Below are 16,349 nucleotides of genomic sequence, written 5' to 3' on the forward strand. Positions count from 1 at the left end.
AGGGTTCTGTGTGTTTGTGAAAGCCTCTTCTTAGCATGCCATATTGTAATTCAGGGTATGTTCTTTACATTTATCTGAGCCCACGGTCATGATAGCTTGATTATGAGAGGATCTCTTCTCTTTATCTTTATGATTATGACACTAAGTTTCAATATAATGCATCATATTAGCAAAGTAGATTACAGGATGGAGATGGTATTACGATCTCTGAGTTCACTGCAACGCATTACTGCTCTCATTAGCTCATATCTGTGCTCTCCAGTTCATTCAAATAAAATGCACTGCATTAATACAAACTTGCTAAATTTAACCCGATGGACCAGCAGATGGGTTTCGATTTCCCAGCACCTAATTTCCATACTATTTTGAAAGTAATCAAAAAATTTGAAAAGAAAATCATTGCCACCGCTGCATGTTGTTAAATCAGTAGTATCCCTAAATAGCAGTGTCATTCCTCTTTCATTAAGGAAGTAATCAATTCATGTCTAACACTGAATATGTCGGTGATTACTCAGAATGAGGTTATTATTCTTTACTCATGGAAATCTATCTCAGTATATATTTACTGTCTAGCTGTTAATTTTAACGCTTCATTAGGGAGATAGAGCCTGTGTTTACCTGCCAATCAACAAGTAGGTGCAGAGAAAGAAGGTCTGAAATACCCCAGAGGATGTTTTTTTTTCTTCTTTTTTTTATAGAAGCAGACAGTCTTAATTTGCTCCAGGGACAGTTTATCATAATGTGAGACTGATAGTGCAGCTTGGACCGAGAGATGATACGGAGAAGGAAGCTGGATCCGTCTGTGCCGTTCTGCCAAATACTGATCCGAGCTGCTCTCTAGGAGAGCAGAGGGTCTGTTTGTAAACCCGTTAATAGTCTGAGATCATAAAGAGAAAAGGGCTTCTCTGTTCTGAAAGATTTTTAAGACATTTCTGTTTTACTAGATGCAGTCCTGTTTATGAGTTTAGATCATAAACTGGATTCAAGTCTAATTTGTTGACAACAAATGAGTCACTGGATAATCCGACCTGCTGCCTTAACAGGACACACGTTATTATCTGTTTACATTTAATGCATTTCTAATGTTTCCTTTATCTCCTTCCTGTGACTCATGTACATTTAACTTGTTTACTTTGAAGACCCGCGGTTATTTACAGGCTGATAATGTCTTTCTGTAAATTATCTTGAAATACACATGAAGAAATGTAAACATCACTTCTCATTTTAGTCTAATTTCCTCCACAGGAACTTTTCAAGAAACCCAGAACATTACCTCCCTCAGGGTTAAAACAGAGTTACTCATAGTTCATTGAATCTTTTTAAATTGACTGATTAATCGACTAATTGTTGCAGCTCTATACAAAACAGCACAAGACACAATGATACAATAAAAGTATCACACAGCAGTGAAGCCTATGTGATCCCAAACAATGAGAATGTAAAGCCAATGTCAACAAAACACCAGGGGCGATCCGTAATATGATAGTATAATTGATAGAAATGCAAACAGGACTGTGCAAAAGCAAGTTTTAGTCCCCGATACCTGTAGTACCTGGATTATTTGGTCAAAAAGGAGCATCATTTCTTATATTCCAAAGGATTTGGGGAGCAATCTCAAACTATTTTCCCTCCATGACATCCCATTGTCTGAACTGTTACAAAGGAAAGCTGTGAGATAGCATCCGGAGGTGTTGCCATTAGCTTGAACAAGTGGAAGAACAACTTTTTAACCCCCTCCAGGTCAGTTTTCATTGTGCTCTGCTTTCAACAAGGTTACCTTTCACCTACCGAACACACCCTGGTTAAAACTTCCCACCCACTCCACCAGCAGCTGCTTTATATTTAAGCAGTAGCACTCAGAGGCTCATACACAATCTGTATAACCTTTAGCTTGACTCTGTGGTTGAACAATGACAGTAAGCAAGGTCATCAAGAACTTGTTTTTAACCTTCAATTTTTTGTTTTTTGTGGGTGGAAGCATTATTCTTGGTTTATCCTTACATGCCAGAAACAACCAAGTCGACTACCAGATCACTGATGAGCTTCTCCCAGCCATAAACCTCCTGATATTTGTATCTGCCGTGACTCTCATTTTTGGCTTCCTGGGCTGCTGTGGAGCGATCGGAGACAACCGCTGCCTCCTGGCCCTGTTCTTCGTGGGCCTGCTCTCAATGTTTCTCACGATGTTGGCCGTGGGAGCTTTGGGCGCCATATCAAGAACTCCAGCCGCCCAGGAGGTGGTGAAAGAACAAATGAAACAGCTGCTTCCGCTGAGCGAACAGCCAAAGGAAGTCCAGGAGTCGTTTCAGAAGGTGGAAAAGACCGGATTCTGTTGTGGGTTGTTTGTTGGACATTTTGACTGGGGGAATAGCTCAGTAGTGCCCGATTCTTGTAACTGCACCGACACCTCCAGGAACTGCACAGTTTTGGACAGTCGTGAGATATACTCGACACCGTGCATGACGTACATTATGACATGGTTGGATCGAGTATCGACCTCACTCATGGGGACTGCGTTTGCCTTCGGCATCTTGATGATACTGGGCATGATTTTCTCATTAGTCTTGCTTTGTCAGCTTAGGAGAAGTAAGAAAAGCATCATTTGAAATACGAGGCCTGAAGCTCGCAGGTGTTCAGTGAAATACGGATCATCATGTCAGTCTTAATTGTGTCTTTTCTGAGAATTTTGAGATGTTTTTTTGTAGAGAATACATTGTTGCTGATGACTAGGTAACATAATAAATACATACGATACATGTGCAGAAAAATATCAGAATTTTTCATCTTTGCCTCAGACATTTATTCTTAGACATTTTTTCATCCTTCAACATTTCACCACCAGTTCTGAAACAACCCCAACAGCAACAATCTGTGCAGGAATCATTAGATTTTGATGTAACTTTATTGATGGCTGGCTGCAGGCTGGTGCCAGAAGGAAATACATTTTAAAAATGTGTTTATTCCTGTTTGGTTCAGACATCAGTCTGACTCACACAATGAATCAGACTGAGGTGTAGCTCCTTCTCATGATACCTGATCTTGACCCTCCCTCTCTCACCCCCTCCCCACAGCAGACATTGAGGCTCCTACCCCGGGTGTTATGGGTTAAAACAATGACCAGTGATTCTTAGGGTTGGGATTGTTTACTTGCTCTTTACTGATCCACAGGAATGTGGGTGGATGAGTTTTTGCATGTGTGAAACAGTGATGTCAGGAACAGCTAGGAAGATCTCCAACCCGTTTTCATTAAAAGATGAACAACCCCATAAAATCTGCATTACTAAACGTTTTAATTTACATTATCTGCTGCCCTTGAAGACACCGTTCTTCTGTAATTTGCATCCTTATCATACTACTGGCTGCACAAAGTTGATATACAGTATAGTCTGTGAATCTAGGTCATAAAGATTTATGACTGACTAAAAATGGTGCTTAAACACAGAACTGCAAATAAAAACGGGAGACAACTCCAGCTTGATAAATAAAAAACAGGAAAAAGTAAACTATTCCACAAATAAAAAACGACATCATTATACCAGTGTTGGGCTTGTGAGATATCTTTATTTGAACATCAAGTTAGGAAACAGTTGTTGAAAGCCAAATGTGAGCAGAAAACATAAACAGCTGTAACACTTGTAAACTTTCCTCTGATCTTTTGGTTCAGAGTAACCCTGACCACCAGAAACGGTCTGTTGTTTATGGAAGAAATTGGTCATAGTCTAATTTAAATCACATTGAGTTAATTAAATTATGAAGCCAGAACAGCATGTTCCTGAACCTCCCTTGTCTCGATACCTAAAATTGCACCCCCACCCCGCCTTTGCAGCAAAACAAGTCAGTGTGATTTCGTAATTAGGTTTCCAATCATGTGATATTTCAGGGTTTTCCCCCAAAATTTCCAGATTTCTGGACAGATCTTTCATTCATTTGAACTCAATTCAAGTTCATATTTGTTTTCTGACATTCTTTATTTCATCCTCCTCTCCTGCCTATACTCAGATAAGACATACATATAGATTTAAGGAAATGCAAATTGCTTTACTTCAACATAAAAGGGAGGACGGTTTATAGACCGATTCTAAAATAAGGCCGTCACTGATTATCACGGCATGTAGCTCACATTTACATAAACTACAAGATACACAGTTGTAATAATCTGATGAATGAATGAGGTGAACAACAGCAAATACTTGAATTTTCAACAGTTTGCAATCTTAGACACTATTTCTGGGGCCAGGTTGAACACGCTCTCCCTCCTCAAGTATTAACATAGCTTTGTCTATCAGTTAAAACAGTAGACTGTATATAAATATCTGGTTGCAAAGCTCTGGTATTGGCAATATTTTGGCTTCACTTATGCATACTGGGATGGTTGTCTGTCATATAGAGTCTATGGTTAAAACTGACAAGAACAAAAGTCAAAATTTAGGAGATTTTTGAGAGAGATTTTTTCTGTGTTGCTCCTTACTGCAAGAGAAAAATAAATATATAAATAAAAATGGGCACATTCACTATGTATCCTTATTAATTTAACAGATTTTATTTCATGTAAAAAAAACAATGTTAATTGTGATCAATTCATTAGTGTTGTTTTTTCTGCTTGTTTTTTTCGGCCCATTGGAGACGACGTGTAACAAGCTGTAAATAACACTGACATATTATCCCCTTTTCAAGTTGTTATTGCTTATTTACACAATTAGCAGACACAAAGCATTATTATAATTAATTTTAGAGTCATGTTTCTGGTCACCTAATGAATGTAAGTCCAATATTTACTCTCCTTTTAGCTCTATTATCTCAGCTAGCTAGTGTGAGCTAACTAATGTCGGATACATAGCTGTTGCTTGAGCAGTCCATAGTGGAACTGCAGAGTCTGTGATAATTATCTGTGAGTTTATTACTAAAAGTGACACCTTTCACATTACACATAATCATTTAATCCATTGTTAACATGAATATATTGACTGTTGCAGTTTTAGGGAGGCAGAATAAGATGCACATTCAATATCTCTTTCTGCGTACTGACCTTGTGCTGCTGTGGACCTTTTGTTAATATGACTACAGCTTGGCTGTGTTAAAGTTTATGGAAATGGGTTTTTTTTCTCCAAAAATTTACAAAGGAAGAAGCTCTACAGACAAAGGTCTGAAATCATTTTAGTGTTCTTTATGTCTTAATTCAGCTTTGTTACCTCTGAGTGAAGTAAACCAGACAACACGTTGTTTTCGACTTAGTGCCAGGAATAATCAAAGCCATATTTTCATCATTTAAGCCGATGTTCTCATTCAGCTTAACTTACAGTGGCCAAAGGATTCTTGCTCTGGGGGTGCATTGCTAATGATGGATACACTGGGAATTTAACTGTGACCGTTCTGTTTCAACCCTCCGACTCTGGTTTGTTTGATATCTATTCCCCCTCACAGAGCGCTCACATAGCATCTGGAAAGAAAACAAATGATTTCCCTTCTAGTTTTAATCATGCATGTCAGACTTGGAATTCAGGCAATTCCTCCACTTCATTGCTCTGATGAAAGATGAATGATTGCTGTAGTCGTATTAAACACGTATCCATCTCACCTGTGTCTCATGACCAAAAAAAAAAAAGTAATGACTTTTGTACCTGGAGACTGATGAACGTAGGTTAAAATTAATAGTTTCATGTCAGAATAAGATGGGCACTCTGTTTGAAAAAGTGGCACCTCATCCAAAAATGGTTTCTAAGACGAAGAAAAAATATTTCTGGCTCTTCAGCAGTTTCATAACCTTTGCCAACAAAATTATTGAACTATGAATTTCTGGTAACTTTATTCCAGCTCATGTAATGAAGCCTCTTGTCTTGTTTTATTTAACTTGGCACGTTGCTGTTAACTATTGTCAAATAAATTAGACTAATGTAAGCACGCCCGAAATGCCATGCGAGTTTTCATATGAGATCACAATGTTATTTTCTTAAAATTAAAACAATCTGACCTGTTCTAAAACAATAGGACATTAATTACTGGAAAAGAATAAAAAAGAAACAGGAACAATGTTTTACTTATATGGTAATGATGGTGTACTACCAGGAATGGTCTCTTTGTCCCAGCAGTCTTTAGTGAATATCCCCACTGTGGCCCATAAATAAAGATGCTTACAAATATCTTCTGGGGATGTGTGGTTGGCGTACTTATTTATTCTGAGAGGCAACTGCATCCCTCCTGATACCTTCCTTCCTGCCACAGGCAAAGTATGCAGGGAAGTGTGCAGAGGTAAACAAGGACAGCTCAAAGTCTTTGCATATGTCCCACTTCTGTGTGCCTGGATGAATCTGTTGTGAAGGTGAATCTTAGTGGTGCTACGTGTCCGGACTTTTAACCAAATAGCCACTTCATAAATTAAACGTCAAGGGTCACACGTATTTCTCAATCACTCAGATCCAGGTATTATTATTAATGAAGAAATTTACTTAATATTCAGAGTAAAGTAAGCTGGAAACAAGGAAAAATGATTGATAATGCACTGAACAAAGTCGTTCATTGCTGTAGAGCAATAAATTGATTTAAATTCCAAAGTGCTGCATCACTCAGAAATAACCTTTTAAGGGAAATAAAATGCTCTCGAAGTTTTTCACTCAACAGATCCAAAAAAAAAAGAGCACTTGAGTTACTGTTTTTTTAAAAAAGGTACTGGGTACTTCATTCTGTGAGAGAAGGAGGTTTTTTTTTCTCTAAAACTGGTAGAAACGAAATCAAATGTTGACATTTTTTGCTGGACTGCAAGACATATCAACTGTCCCCTGCTAATTATGTTTATTCTGCTTCGTTGACTCTGTCTGTGTTCCTCTAGTTTTCATATTTCATTTCATCCTTGCCCTGTGTACAGCTGCTTCCCGGTGTTAAATCGAGCCTGTTATTTGTTCTCCTAACAGAGCCAGGCCTTGGCCCACTACAAGGGGACCAAACATGCCAAGAAGCTAAAAGCCCTGGATGCTCCGAAGAGTAAGCTCAAAGGCTCAGTGGTCACCAAGGAAACCGCGAACCAGGAGATCGCCAAGGGCATCAACACCTCGCAGGTCCCCAACGGTACCGACAGGAAAGGTTTGTGTTTTACTGCCTGCTGCAAATCCATGAATGTTGTTGTTGTCTCTATGTAGCTGCTTTCTTTTTGTTGAGAGTGAATATCGGACCCATAAACTCACCTTTGTTTGGGCATTTTAAATTTGCTCGACACAACATGCAATTACTTTAGGAGTTGGACGGACTCACTGTTGATTATATCAACCCTGTGTTGCCTGCTGACTCACTGCTCACATATTGAATGATTAGAGTTGGGAGATCTCAGCAGGACACACGGGACAGTCAGACATAGAAAGGATAAGTTACTCTGATGAAGACATACAATTTGCCAAAACATTGCATCTTATTACGCAAAAGCTGTATTCATAACTATGTGCTAAACCTCAGAGGACATCCTATGCCAGCGTTTTCAACATTCTTGCTTTCTACAATATCTGCACATGGCAACTACACTGTGGTAAAAGTTAGGGAAAACTGTGGATATGGCAAATAAAGTATGGTTAGAGTTAGGCTACTAAAACACTTGGTTAAGTTTTGGTAAGAACTGTGGTAATGATTAAAGGGGATGTATCATGCACATTTCCAGGTCTGTATTTATATTCTGGAGCTCTACTGGAATATCTTTGCATGATTTACAGTTAAAAAAAAACCTCTTATTTATCTTATACTGGTCCTTTATACATCTCCTCAGTTCAGCCTCTGTTTGAAACAGGCTGTTTTAGCTCCTGTCTCTTTAAGGCCCCCCTCCGGATGGTGGTTAGCTTCCAGAAGTTGCTCCTCGGCAGACTTCCAGCAACTCTGGAGGCTACATAAACAAATAATAGTAGGATCTCTCTTATTTTACTCGTTCTTTACTTGAAATGGAAACCTCTCAAATACCTCCGTGCAATCTGATCCAAAATATATAAGTGTACAACGTAAACAACCCATGGAACAACCTTAGCAACAAAGACTGGGCATGTACAATGGATCTGACGTCAGGTCAAAGGGGAATTAGAGGGAACATTGCAAATGAAGCATTCAGTGTAGGCTGACGCTCTGGCTTTGGACTTGCAGGGAGCATTTTCACATATGTTCACCTCAAGTTAAGGATCTTTGAGCATGTTTAACATCTACATTCGTCATCATGACAGTATATAAATAACAAAATCACAAAAAACATGTTTTGAAAACTTTAATTGCAAGTCTGTAATGGGGCCCAAACTGTTCTCCCATCCACCATCTCAACCTCCACACCTCTACTTTCCGCCTCGCTACACAAAGGACACACTACTTCCTGCACTAGCGCTGAATGTTGGCAGTATATATAAAACGTGAAGTGCGTAATTGTCCAGTATAAACATAATTCCTTGGTATACTGGGCTGTACTTTGTGTTTCCCCATTATTCAATTTTTAATTACATTTTTGCTGGTGCACATTGTTGTGTACTCACTTAATATTCATCACGTTGCAGCCAGGTGGCTGTTTAAATGCGGTTATCTCGGCCAGGTGTCAGCCTAAAATGATTCTTATTCCTGGTGGAACTTCTGATTAAAAACATGTTTAAAAAGTAAACAAAAACTAACTACAACTCTCAGCACCTGACGGGAACCAGATGCAGATTTTTTTTTTTGAAAGGATTTTATCTGCTGTGTTTCACATTGGTTCTGTAGAGGATAACGATTTTGGCGACCGAAAGCGCTGCTGAGGAGTGTTGCCCTCTCGGTCTCCTCCACTGTAATATTTTTTAAGCTGCCTGGTGTTAAGTCATGAAATTGGCCCAATGAAAGTCTTCCCCTTCAACTGTAACAATAGAAGTTTTTTAAAGGAATTGGAAACACATTTAGCCGCTGCGCTCTGGGATTAATTTTACCTCTACCCATGTCTTCTTCCAATGTTCCACAAGTATTTAAATTAGGAGCACATTTCTGGAGCTCATAGTGCACCGTGACCTATTTTATCGAGTATGACATATTCACACTTGAGGATTACAGATTGATCGAGGTGAAAACACAACCACTTAACAATTCATATGCCCATCCAGATATTATACTGTATGTCTCAGAGGGAATGAGGGTTTGGTGATTTTGGCTCTTAAATAGACATATAACAAATATTACAAAATTTATATTGTTCCTTTTGACTTGGAGAAAACAGGATTAGCAAGTACTTAATTTGATATATTTCACATCACACAGGCCATATGCTAGTCTTTATGTTGTTTTAGGAGCTGTACACCGGGCAGGGATCTGTCTCACATCCCACAGAGTTGCTAAGCTGCTACACAAATGTCAGCCCATTAAGTGGAGCAATTTGCACTGAATCTTCCCCTGAGCTAATCCATGCTGCAGTTTGTCGACATTTCCCGTAAGAGAGCTTTCAGGTGATGTAATGCACCTTCTGGCTGCCATCTTGGAGGTCCACAGGTCTTAAGCAACAGCGTTGGTGAAATCCTGGATGCATTTCTACTCCAACCGTAAAAAAAGAATCACATTTTGTGCGTTTTTTTGCAACCCCCCTGCTGCTGATAAGCACTTAATTGGTTTTTGAGACAGTGTTTTCACTGTTTACTCTTCTGCACTCATCTTTTTATGACTACATAAAGGATGAGAACTGAGGGGCGTTCGTGTGCTGTGGGAACCTTGAACCTCAAGGCTCTGTTATTGACTGGTGACATTTTTAACGAGAGAGATTCACAGTATCCCTTTCATGATGATCATGTTTGCTTATATATTAATAATGTGCAACAGCAAATGTGACTGGAAAGAAATGTCATGGCACCAAGAATAAGGAAGCAAATGTGATGAGTATTATCTGCCAAGTCACGTATGTTCATATTGAACGTATTTTCAAAACATTGACTGATAACATATTTTTTTAGTTTCCATACAATTAAAAATTAAAGCGTGAGCTTTTATATCTTAATTGAATTTTAAATAATTAATATATTTACTTGACGCTAGTGGTTGTGAGATAACTATCTGCCCTGTTTGTCTTGATCAGCTTTGTGATGACAAGTGGCGTGATAAAATTAACGTTCACTGGGGAAAATTATGTCGTGTAAAGAAAGAGGATGAAATTACACTGGTGAGTTTTAAAAATAATCATATAATTCATTTCAGTATTTATTTCAGAGTTTCTTATTACCTGTAACTGTTCTAACACAAATATGACATAAGATGAAACTGATAATTTGGTGACAAACCTGCCGATTCATCTTTTATTTTTACTAAAGACCATGTGCACCACAACTCTTTCTCTTTTCCAGTTCTATGTTGAAACTCCATGATGATGCCAGGAGTAGTTGCAGAGAAAATTATGATATGTATAGTCTGTTTAACTTCCCTTGTATGATATGGTTCATATAAGGGTTCATATTGGGTTAACAGTGTAGCATTTGTAGCCCTTTTTATATACCGTCCCTCCCAATACACAACTATTACTAGAAGCCTAAACGATAGAGGTGGGATTTAGACCTTGACCTCCTCCCACTTTACCTGCACTTAGATACTCATCTGTAATGGACTCTACACAGCCCTGACATTAAACATACACTTAGGGCCTTGGGAAAATCGTAAACACATTATACACAGGCAGAGACCTCAGAGACCTTAAACAACAAGCCGTCATAACCAAACAGACAAATGGCTATTAATCATTTCAGTGCCCTTAAAATAAAAATAAAAAAAAATAAAAAAACACCAGCAGATTTCTACAGCATCTCACCATCGTATCTACAGTGCTTGTATGGGGGCGGCGGTTTGTCACAAGTGGCACTGGGTAATGAATATTAATGTGCTCAGATGTCAGAAGAATTAATTGTCGACGCGGGTAAATGCTGCATTATCTGCAAGGCTGAAGTATTTGATGGTATATCAGCGGCACAAAACTCGCTCTAATAAAAAGCCGAGTTCACGGAAGAGTAATGGCCGTAGTGAGAGTAGGAAGAAACAACAGGGAGGGAGAGCTATGTCTGCTTTTTCAGAGTTGGCTTTCAATGGGTTTGTTTTTGCTTTAAAGTTATCAGCGAAAGATATATTTGGTGTATTATCACTTTATTCCAAAACACAACATACCCAAGCTGGCAACAATATAGCATGATTTGGTTTTTTTAAAAGAAATACACCTGGTTGTTTCATTTAAGAGCTGCGAGATCAGTAAGTATTTTATTAATAGTGAGTATTTATGTTGTTTTCCAATAGGTCCTCCAAATTAAATGACCAAATACATCGTTTGACCTTGTGACTCCGGGATGACTCACAGAGCGTTTTCTAATCTGGCGCACCTATCGGCAGTAATTGGCAGGACAACATCATTTATCTGTGCTTTCCAAAACCATTACAACCCACTGTTAAGGAATAATGATGATTTATGATGTGACAACAATGTGGTTAAGGTCTGGTTACGTTTAGGCACAAGAAACACTTGGTTAGATTTAGGGAAAAGATCATGGTTTGGGTTAAAAGGATCACTTTACAGAAACATGTGGTGTGGGTTAGTTACCACCTCCTTAAAGTTAGTCTACCTTCGTCATCATGGATACAATAATAACCCCAGGGTTTAAGGTTAAGCAAGATTGCAGTCACTGAAACAAGAGATGAAAACAAAAAAACAACTTCTTAGACAACGTAATGGAAACAATTCATTGTGAAACAAACAACTATTCATTTAGATCTCATGAGTCCATCTCAGACTGGTTTAAGTTGATGTGCAAAGAACTTAAGTGCATCGTCGTGTATGAAAGCATGTAATCACAGTATGGATTTCATAAATGGCGCCTACCGTTAAACATCCATGTTCTTTACTTCATCTGTGAACTTGTGTGTGTTTCTGAGATGGACAGCTGGACACAGCGAGATAGTATAGATTAGGGGGATGACTCAGCGGCCGCCTGTCAAGTTTGCGTGTGTGTGTGTGTGTGTGTTTGTGTGTCCTTACACCAGCACCAGAGAGAGTAGCGGGAGAGAGAGAGAGGAAGGCAAAGAAGGAGAGAGAGAAATGCCCACAGCATAGCCTGCCATCTCTCAGTTCCAGTCCAGTGCCTGAGGAAATGTACCCTGATATTAGCTATTAAAGAGCAGATTGTCAGGGGAGTCATGCCAGCACTGACAGGAGCTGTACAATGGAGCAGGCTGCAGGGAGGCAGGAGGCTAGCTCAGGCTTTTTCCCTCCACAGCTTCCCATCGTCAGGTCCCCATTGGTGGCTGACACCCTCCGCCATCCCACCCTCCTCCAACCAAAAAAAACTGCTTTTGTGCCTAAGTCTCTGTACGCGCTGGCTTGGAAAAAGCCCTCACAGACAGACGTTGGAGACAGCAGCAAACCTGATGAGTGTGTGATTAGATTGGCTCCATACCTGCGCCGTGCCGCAAATGTTCTCATTTGTGGGGATTTTGGATGGCAATGTGTAACCGCAGAAACTTCCCAACAGAAATTAGGTGCGGATCATTTGCTTTCAGATGAAATTGGAAAGAGATAAATCAGTGTAAATTCAAATCAATGACTCCTGCTGCTGTTAAATATTTGAGATAATGTCGCCTTTTTTCCCTTCAACAAAAAGGATGATTGCAAGCCTCGATGCACACTTATTTGTGAATGCAAATTTTTCACCTTATCAATCTTTTATTCTAAGAATATTCAACCGTGACTCTTTTCTCATTTACTCACTTTGAATACTGACAAGAGGAGAGGGGGGAAAAAACTCATAGATGTCGGATGAAATTTGACAGAACTCAAGAGCCATGAGGGATTTCTGTCCTTTAAGTTGTGACAGCATATAATAAGGCCCAATCATTTTAATTAAAGAGCTTAATCCAGCTTCATTGAGAAAGGTAATCAGATCTCCTGGGAGCCCTCTGATTGCCTCAAAGCCTAAGTAGAGTGGAAGGATTTCAGAGCTGCGTTTCTCCTCCATCGCCAAAGCAAATCTCAGGGGAGAGTCAGTAGAGGCTGAGCTACAAACGGAGGAAAGAAAAGAGGCGGTGTCCTGTCTCGAAGGGTCGCAGCACCTGTCCTGATCTGCCTTTCTCTCGATTCTCTCCGTCTTTGTTGCCTCCACCACTCCCACCCTCTCAATTACTCTCCCTTTGTGTCCCTTACTCGATTACTCTCTTTTAATGTTATCTCTCTCCTCTCACCTTCTCATGTCCCTTTCTTTCTCTTTCTTTCTTTCTTTCTTTCTTTCATTCTTCTCCTTTTTTTCACATACTTGATTTTCCACCATTGTTTTGCCTCAAGTTTACTTACTTTTCCAGTTTCACTTTAATTTACCTTTTCTCTTTTTCCAAGCTCCATCTTTCTCTGTCTTCCAAATCTATCCTCTTTTGTTCTTGTTTTGCTTATCCTTTCCTTTCTCCCACCTTGCCTCAATCTCTATATCTCCTTCTCTCCCTCCTACTTTGCTGTCGGGCCCCACTCGCCCATACCAACTTTAGATTGATCACAGTCATTACCTCCATTAATGAGAGGGGATTGAGTTCTTAACTGGGCTTCACAGAGCCAGTTAGGTCACACTGACTGGGGATATGGATTACTGGAGGCTTCCCAGAGTGCAGGGCGTCCTAGGCCAGCCAAAGTACACTTTAATCACCTGCCCTTCCAACAGCAAATGGCTCTTTAATGACACTGTGGTGGATAGGTTCACCTAACACAAGGGCAAATACATGCATGACTTAACATGGGGATAGTCTCACCAACCAGGCTTTGTAATAAGTAGACACAAAAAGATACAGAGACCTTTCTTATTCTCGTTGATTATTGCCAATTTATATTACATATTCATTATTCCAAGAGCAGAGGTTAAACAGATATCCATTACTGATATCTATTACTAACTATTCTTACATGCTGGGAAATGCTTGTTTCAGCTTCTTAGCAGGAGTGACCTATCTTTAAATGGAGCTTGTACAATTGTACACAAGTGGCAATTAAGTGGTTTAAGTTGTTAGATGACTGATTGTACGTCTACATTTCAGTGTCATGCTGGGAACAAGAAAAGGAAACTTGGATATTACATTTGCAGAAAACATCACCAACATGTCCAACGTGTGAACCTGGAGCTCTCAGCAAGCTTCTATGTTTGAACAAGAAACATGGTATCAATTTCTTCTCTGTATGCTCATTACAGGGGTAGTTGCTTCACATGTTTAGCGTAGCTTAGCAACAAGGAAATGGACATCATCGCTCAGTCAAATGTGTCCAAGGCTTTGTAAAGCTCCAAAGGTACTAAATAGTTCTTCATAGGATGACCATATTTTCATAAGCACATGTGTTTATGGGGGACAATTATTTCAGCATATCACCTTTCAACACCATGGATGCACCTCAGCGGACGAAAAATTATGTTTTGTCTCCCAAAATCCACCAAGGTATTTGTCAGTGTGCACAAGCGCAAGCTGCCCGCTAAATGGCAGACTGTGACACATTCCCTTTTTAAAAACAAAAAAGAAAAAACAAGGTACAAATCTCTTTGCGGCCTATAAAAAAACTTTATAGACATAAAAAAATAACTTTAACTTAGATCATCACAACTCTATGCCATGAGCTGGTAACGAAGGATTAAAATGTCAAAACATTAAATCAGAATGGCACCTCATTAATAACAAAAACCGAGAAAGAGCTGGGTAGTTTACGCTTTGTCGTCTTTCTTCTTAGAGTTTCTTTTATGGAGCTCTCAGCTCTCAGGGAAACCACAGCTTATGTTTGCACATCTTAATATAATCTTTTATATCGGCATTTCCACTGTGCGTGACCAAAAACGTACTCTTGCAGTGTGTGCAGAAAGGACCGACTCTCTCGTCGGCATGTTAGCTAACTGTTAGCTGTCATGCCGAAGCTGTTAGCTGTTATTCCGCTTCAGATGCATGATGCATTGTTTATGTTTTTATATAGGGTTAGGTAATAATGAATGGGACAGAACATGATAAATGTCTATGTAAGCGCTGAAAACAAGTACAATAATATGATTGTTATTTTAATTGTGGTGAAAACTGGGCTAGCTTAGCTTAGCTTAGCATAAAGCATAAAAGCAGAGGGAAACTGCTAGCCTGGCTCAGTTCAAAGTTTAAAAAAAAAGCCTGCCAACACCTCTAAAGCTCACTAAACACGTTGTTTAATCCATACTCAAACAGAAATGTGGAGTCAAGTGGGTGTATTTTTTTTTAAACTTTAGAGGGTGCCAGGCTAGCTTTTTCCTGCTGCTTCCTGTCTTTGAGCTAAACTAATTGCCTCCTGGCTCCAGCTCCTTAATGCATACATATGAGAGTGGTATCGATCTTCTCATTTAACTTTTGGCAAGAAAGCTAAAAAATAAAATATGGAAATACTTTAACAAGTGTAGAGGTAGAAAGCGAAACATTGCTTCTCACTCAGGGTGATACAGAAACCAAGAATTTTTGGCAAAACGTTGCAGTCAGCTATTCCCGCACCCAACTCTCCTACTATTGACTGAATATATATATAGCAGTTCATGTATGCTGATGTGTTTGTTGTTCAAAACACTACTTCAACGTTGAGTCAGAGATTATGATTCACAGCTGTTGATAAATGAGGGATGAAAAATGAGGGCCAATAAAAGCAAATGCGACGTTCCGCTGAAAAAACACCACAGCAACGACAACATGGCACCACAAAATAATCCCTAATGATAACCAGAAAATCTCTGATCACCACTTTAAGATTGTGCTAATGGGGCATTTATTTAAACTTTCTCATGGCAAGAGCCATGGAGCCAAAAACAGCTAAATGACGACTCACAGGCAAAGACCGACCGGTTCACTGGAGCACCAAACCTTTACTTGCTCTTTTCTGGAACCACATTCAGTCCGGTGACCGTGCCACTGAAAAGCTGCCCAGAGAAGCAGGTGTGATGGCAGCTTTTGGTCGCTGGTGAGCACGGTGAGATCGACTGAGTTAATCGCTGTGATTTCAGGTTGTTTTGATGCCTGGCACGCCGGAGCGGATGGGCAGGAGGTGGTCGTTAATTGCAGGGAGCAGAGAGGTCACTGCCTTTCTGCTCGTGGCGTAAACATTATTTATCAGGAGTGACAAGGTCAGCTGCATCATAAATAGTTCACAGATTAATTATTTGTTCTTGTGGTAATGGCCTGGACTTGATGGACGTTGTAATGTGAAGTTACATTTTGGTCTTTAATGAGGTTTGACAACAACTGATGATTGTCAACATGCCTGAAAAGCTGTATTGTTTTAATTAAAAACCTGTAATTTGAACGTTAATTTAAAAAAACTAATGGTGCTATCACTGCAAAGTATTCCTGTCTTCTTTATCTGTAATCAGATTACTGTGATTTTTTAAATA

The 16,349-nt window shown here is 39.4% G+C and overlaps 1 protein-coding gene across 6 annotated transcripts in view; it reads left to right on the forward strand.

Moving 5' to 3' along the window:
- Positions 1-16,349, forward strand: part of znf385d (zinc finger protein 385D) — a 116,153-nt gene that overhangs the window by 81,304 nt on the left and 18,500 nt on the right. For all 6 annotated transcript variants that reach the window (XM_042423350.1, XM_042423355.1, XM_042423352.1 and 3 more), the window contains one exon: positions 6,906-7,074. In XM_042423350.1, coding sequence (XP_042279284.1) covers positions 6,906-7,074 — 169 coding nt within the window. The remainder of the gene's footprint in view (positions 1-6,905; positions 7,075-16,349) is intronic.

The sequence above is a fragment of the Thunnus maccoyii genome, chromosome 10 (assembly GCF_910596095.1).
Source record: "Thunnus maccoyii chromosome 10, fThuMac1.1, whole genome shotgun sequence".
Classification (NCBI taxonomy): Eukaryota; Metazoa; Chordata; class Actinopteri; order Scombriformes; family Scombridae; genus Thunnus; species Thunnus maccoyii.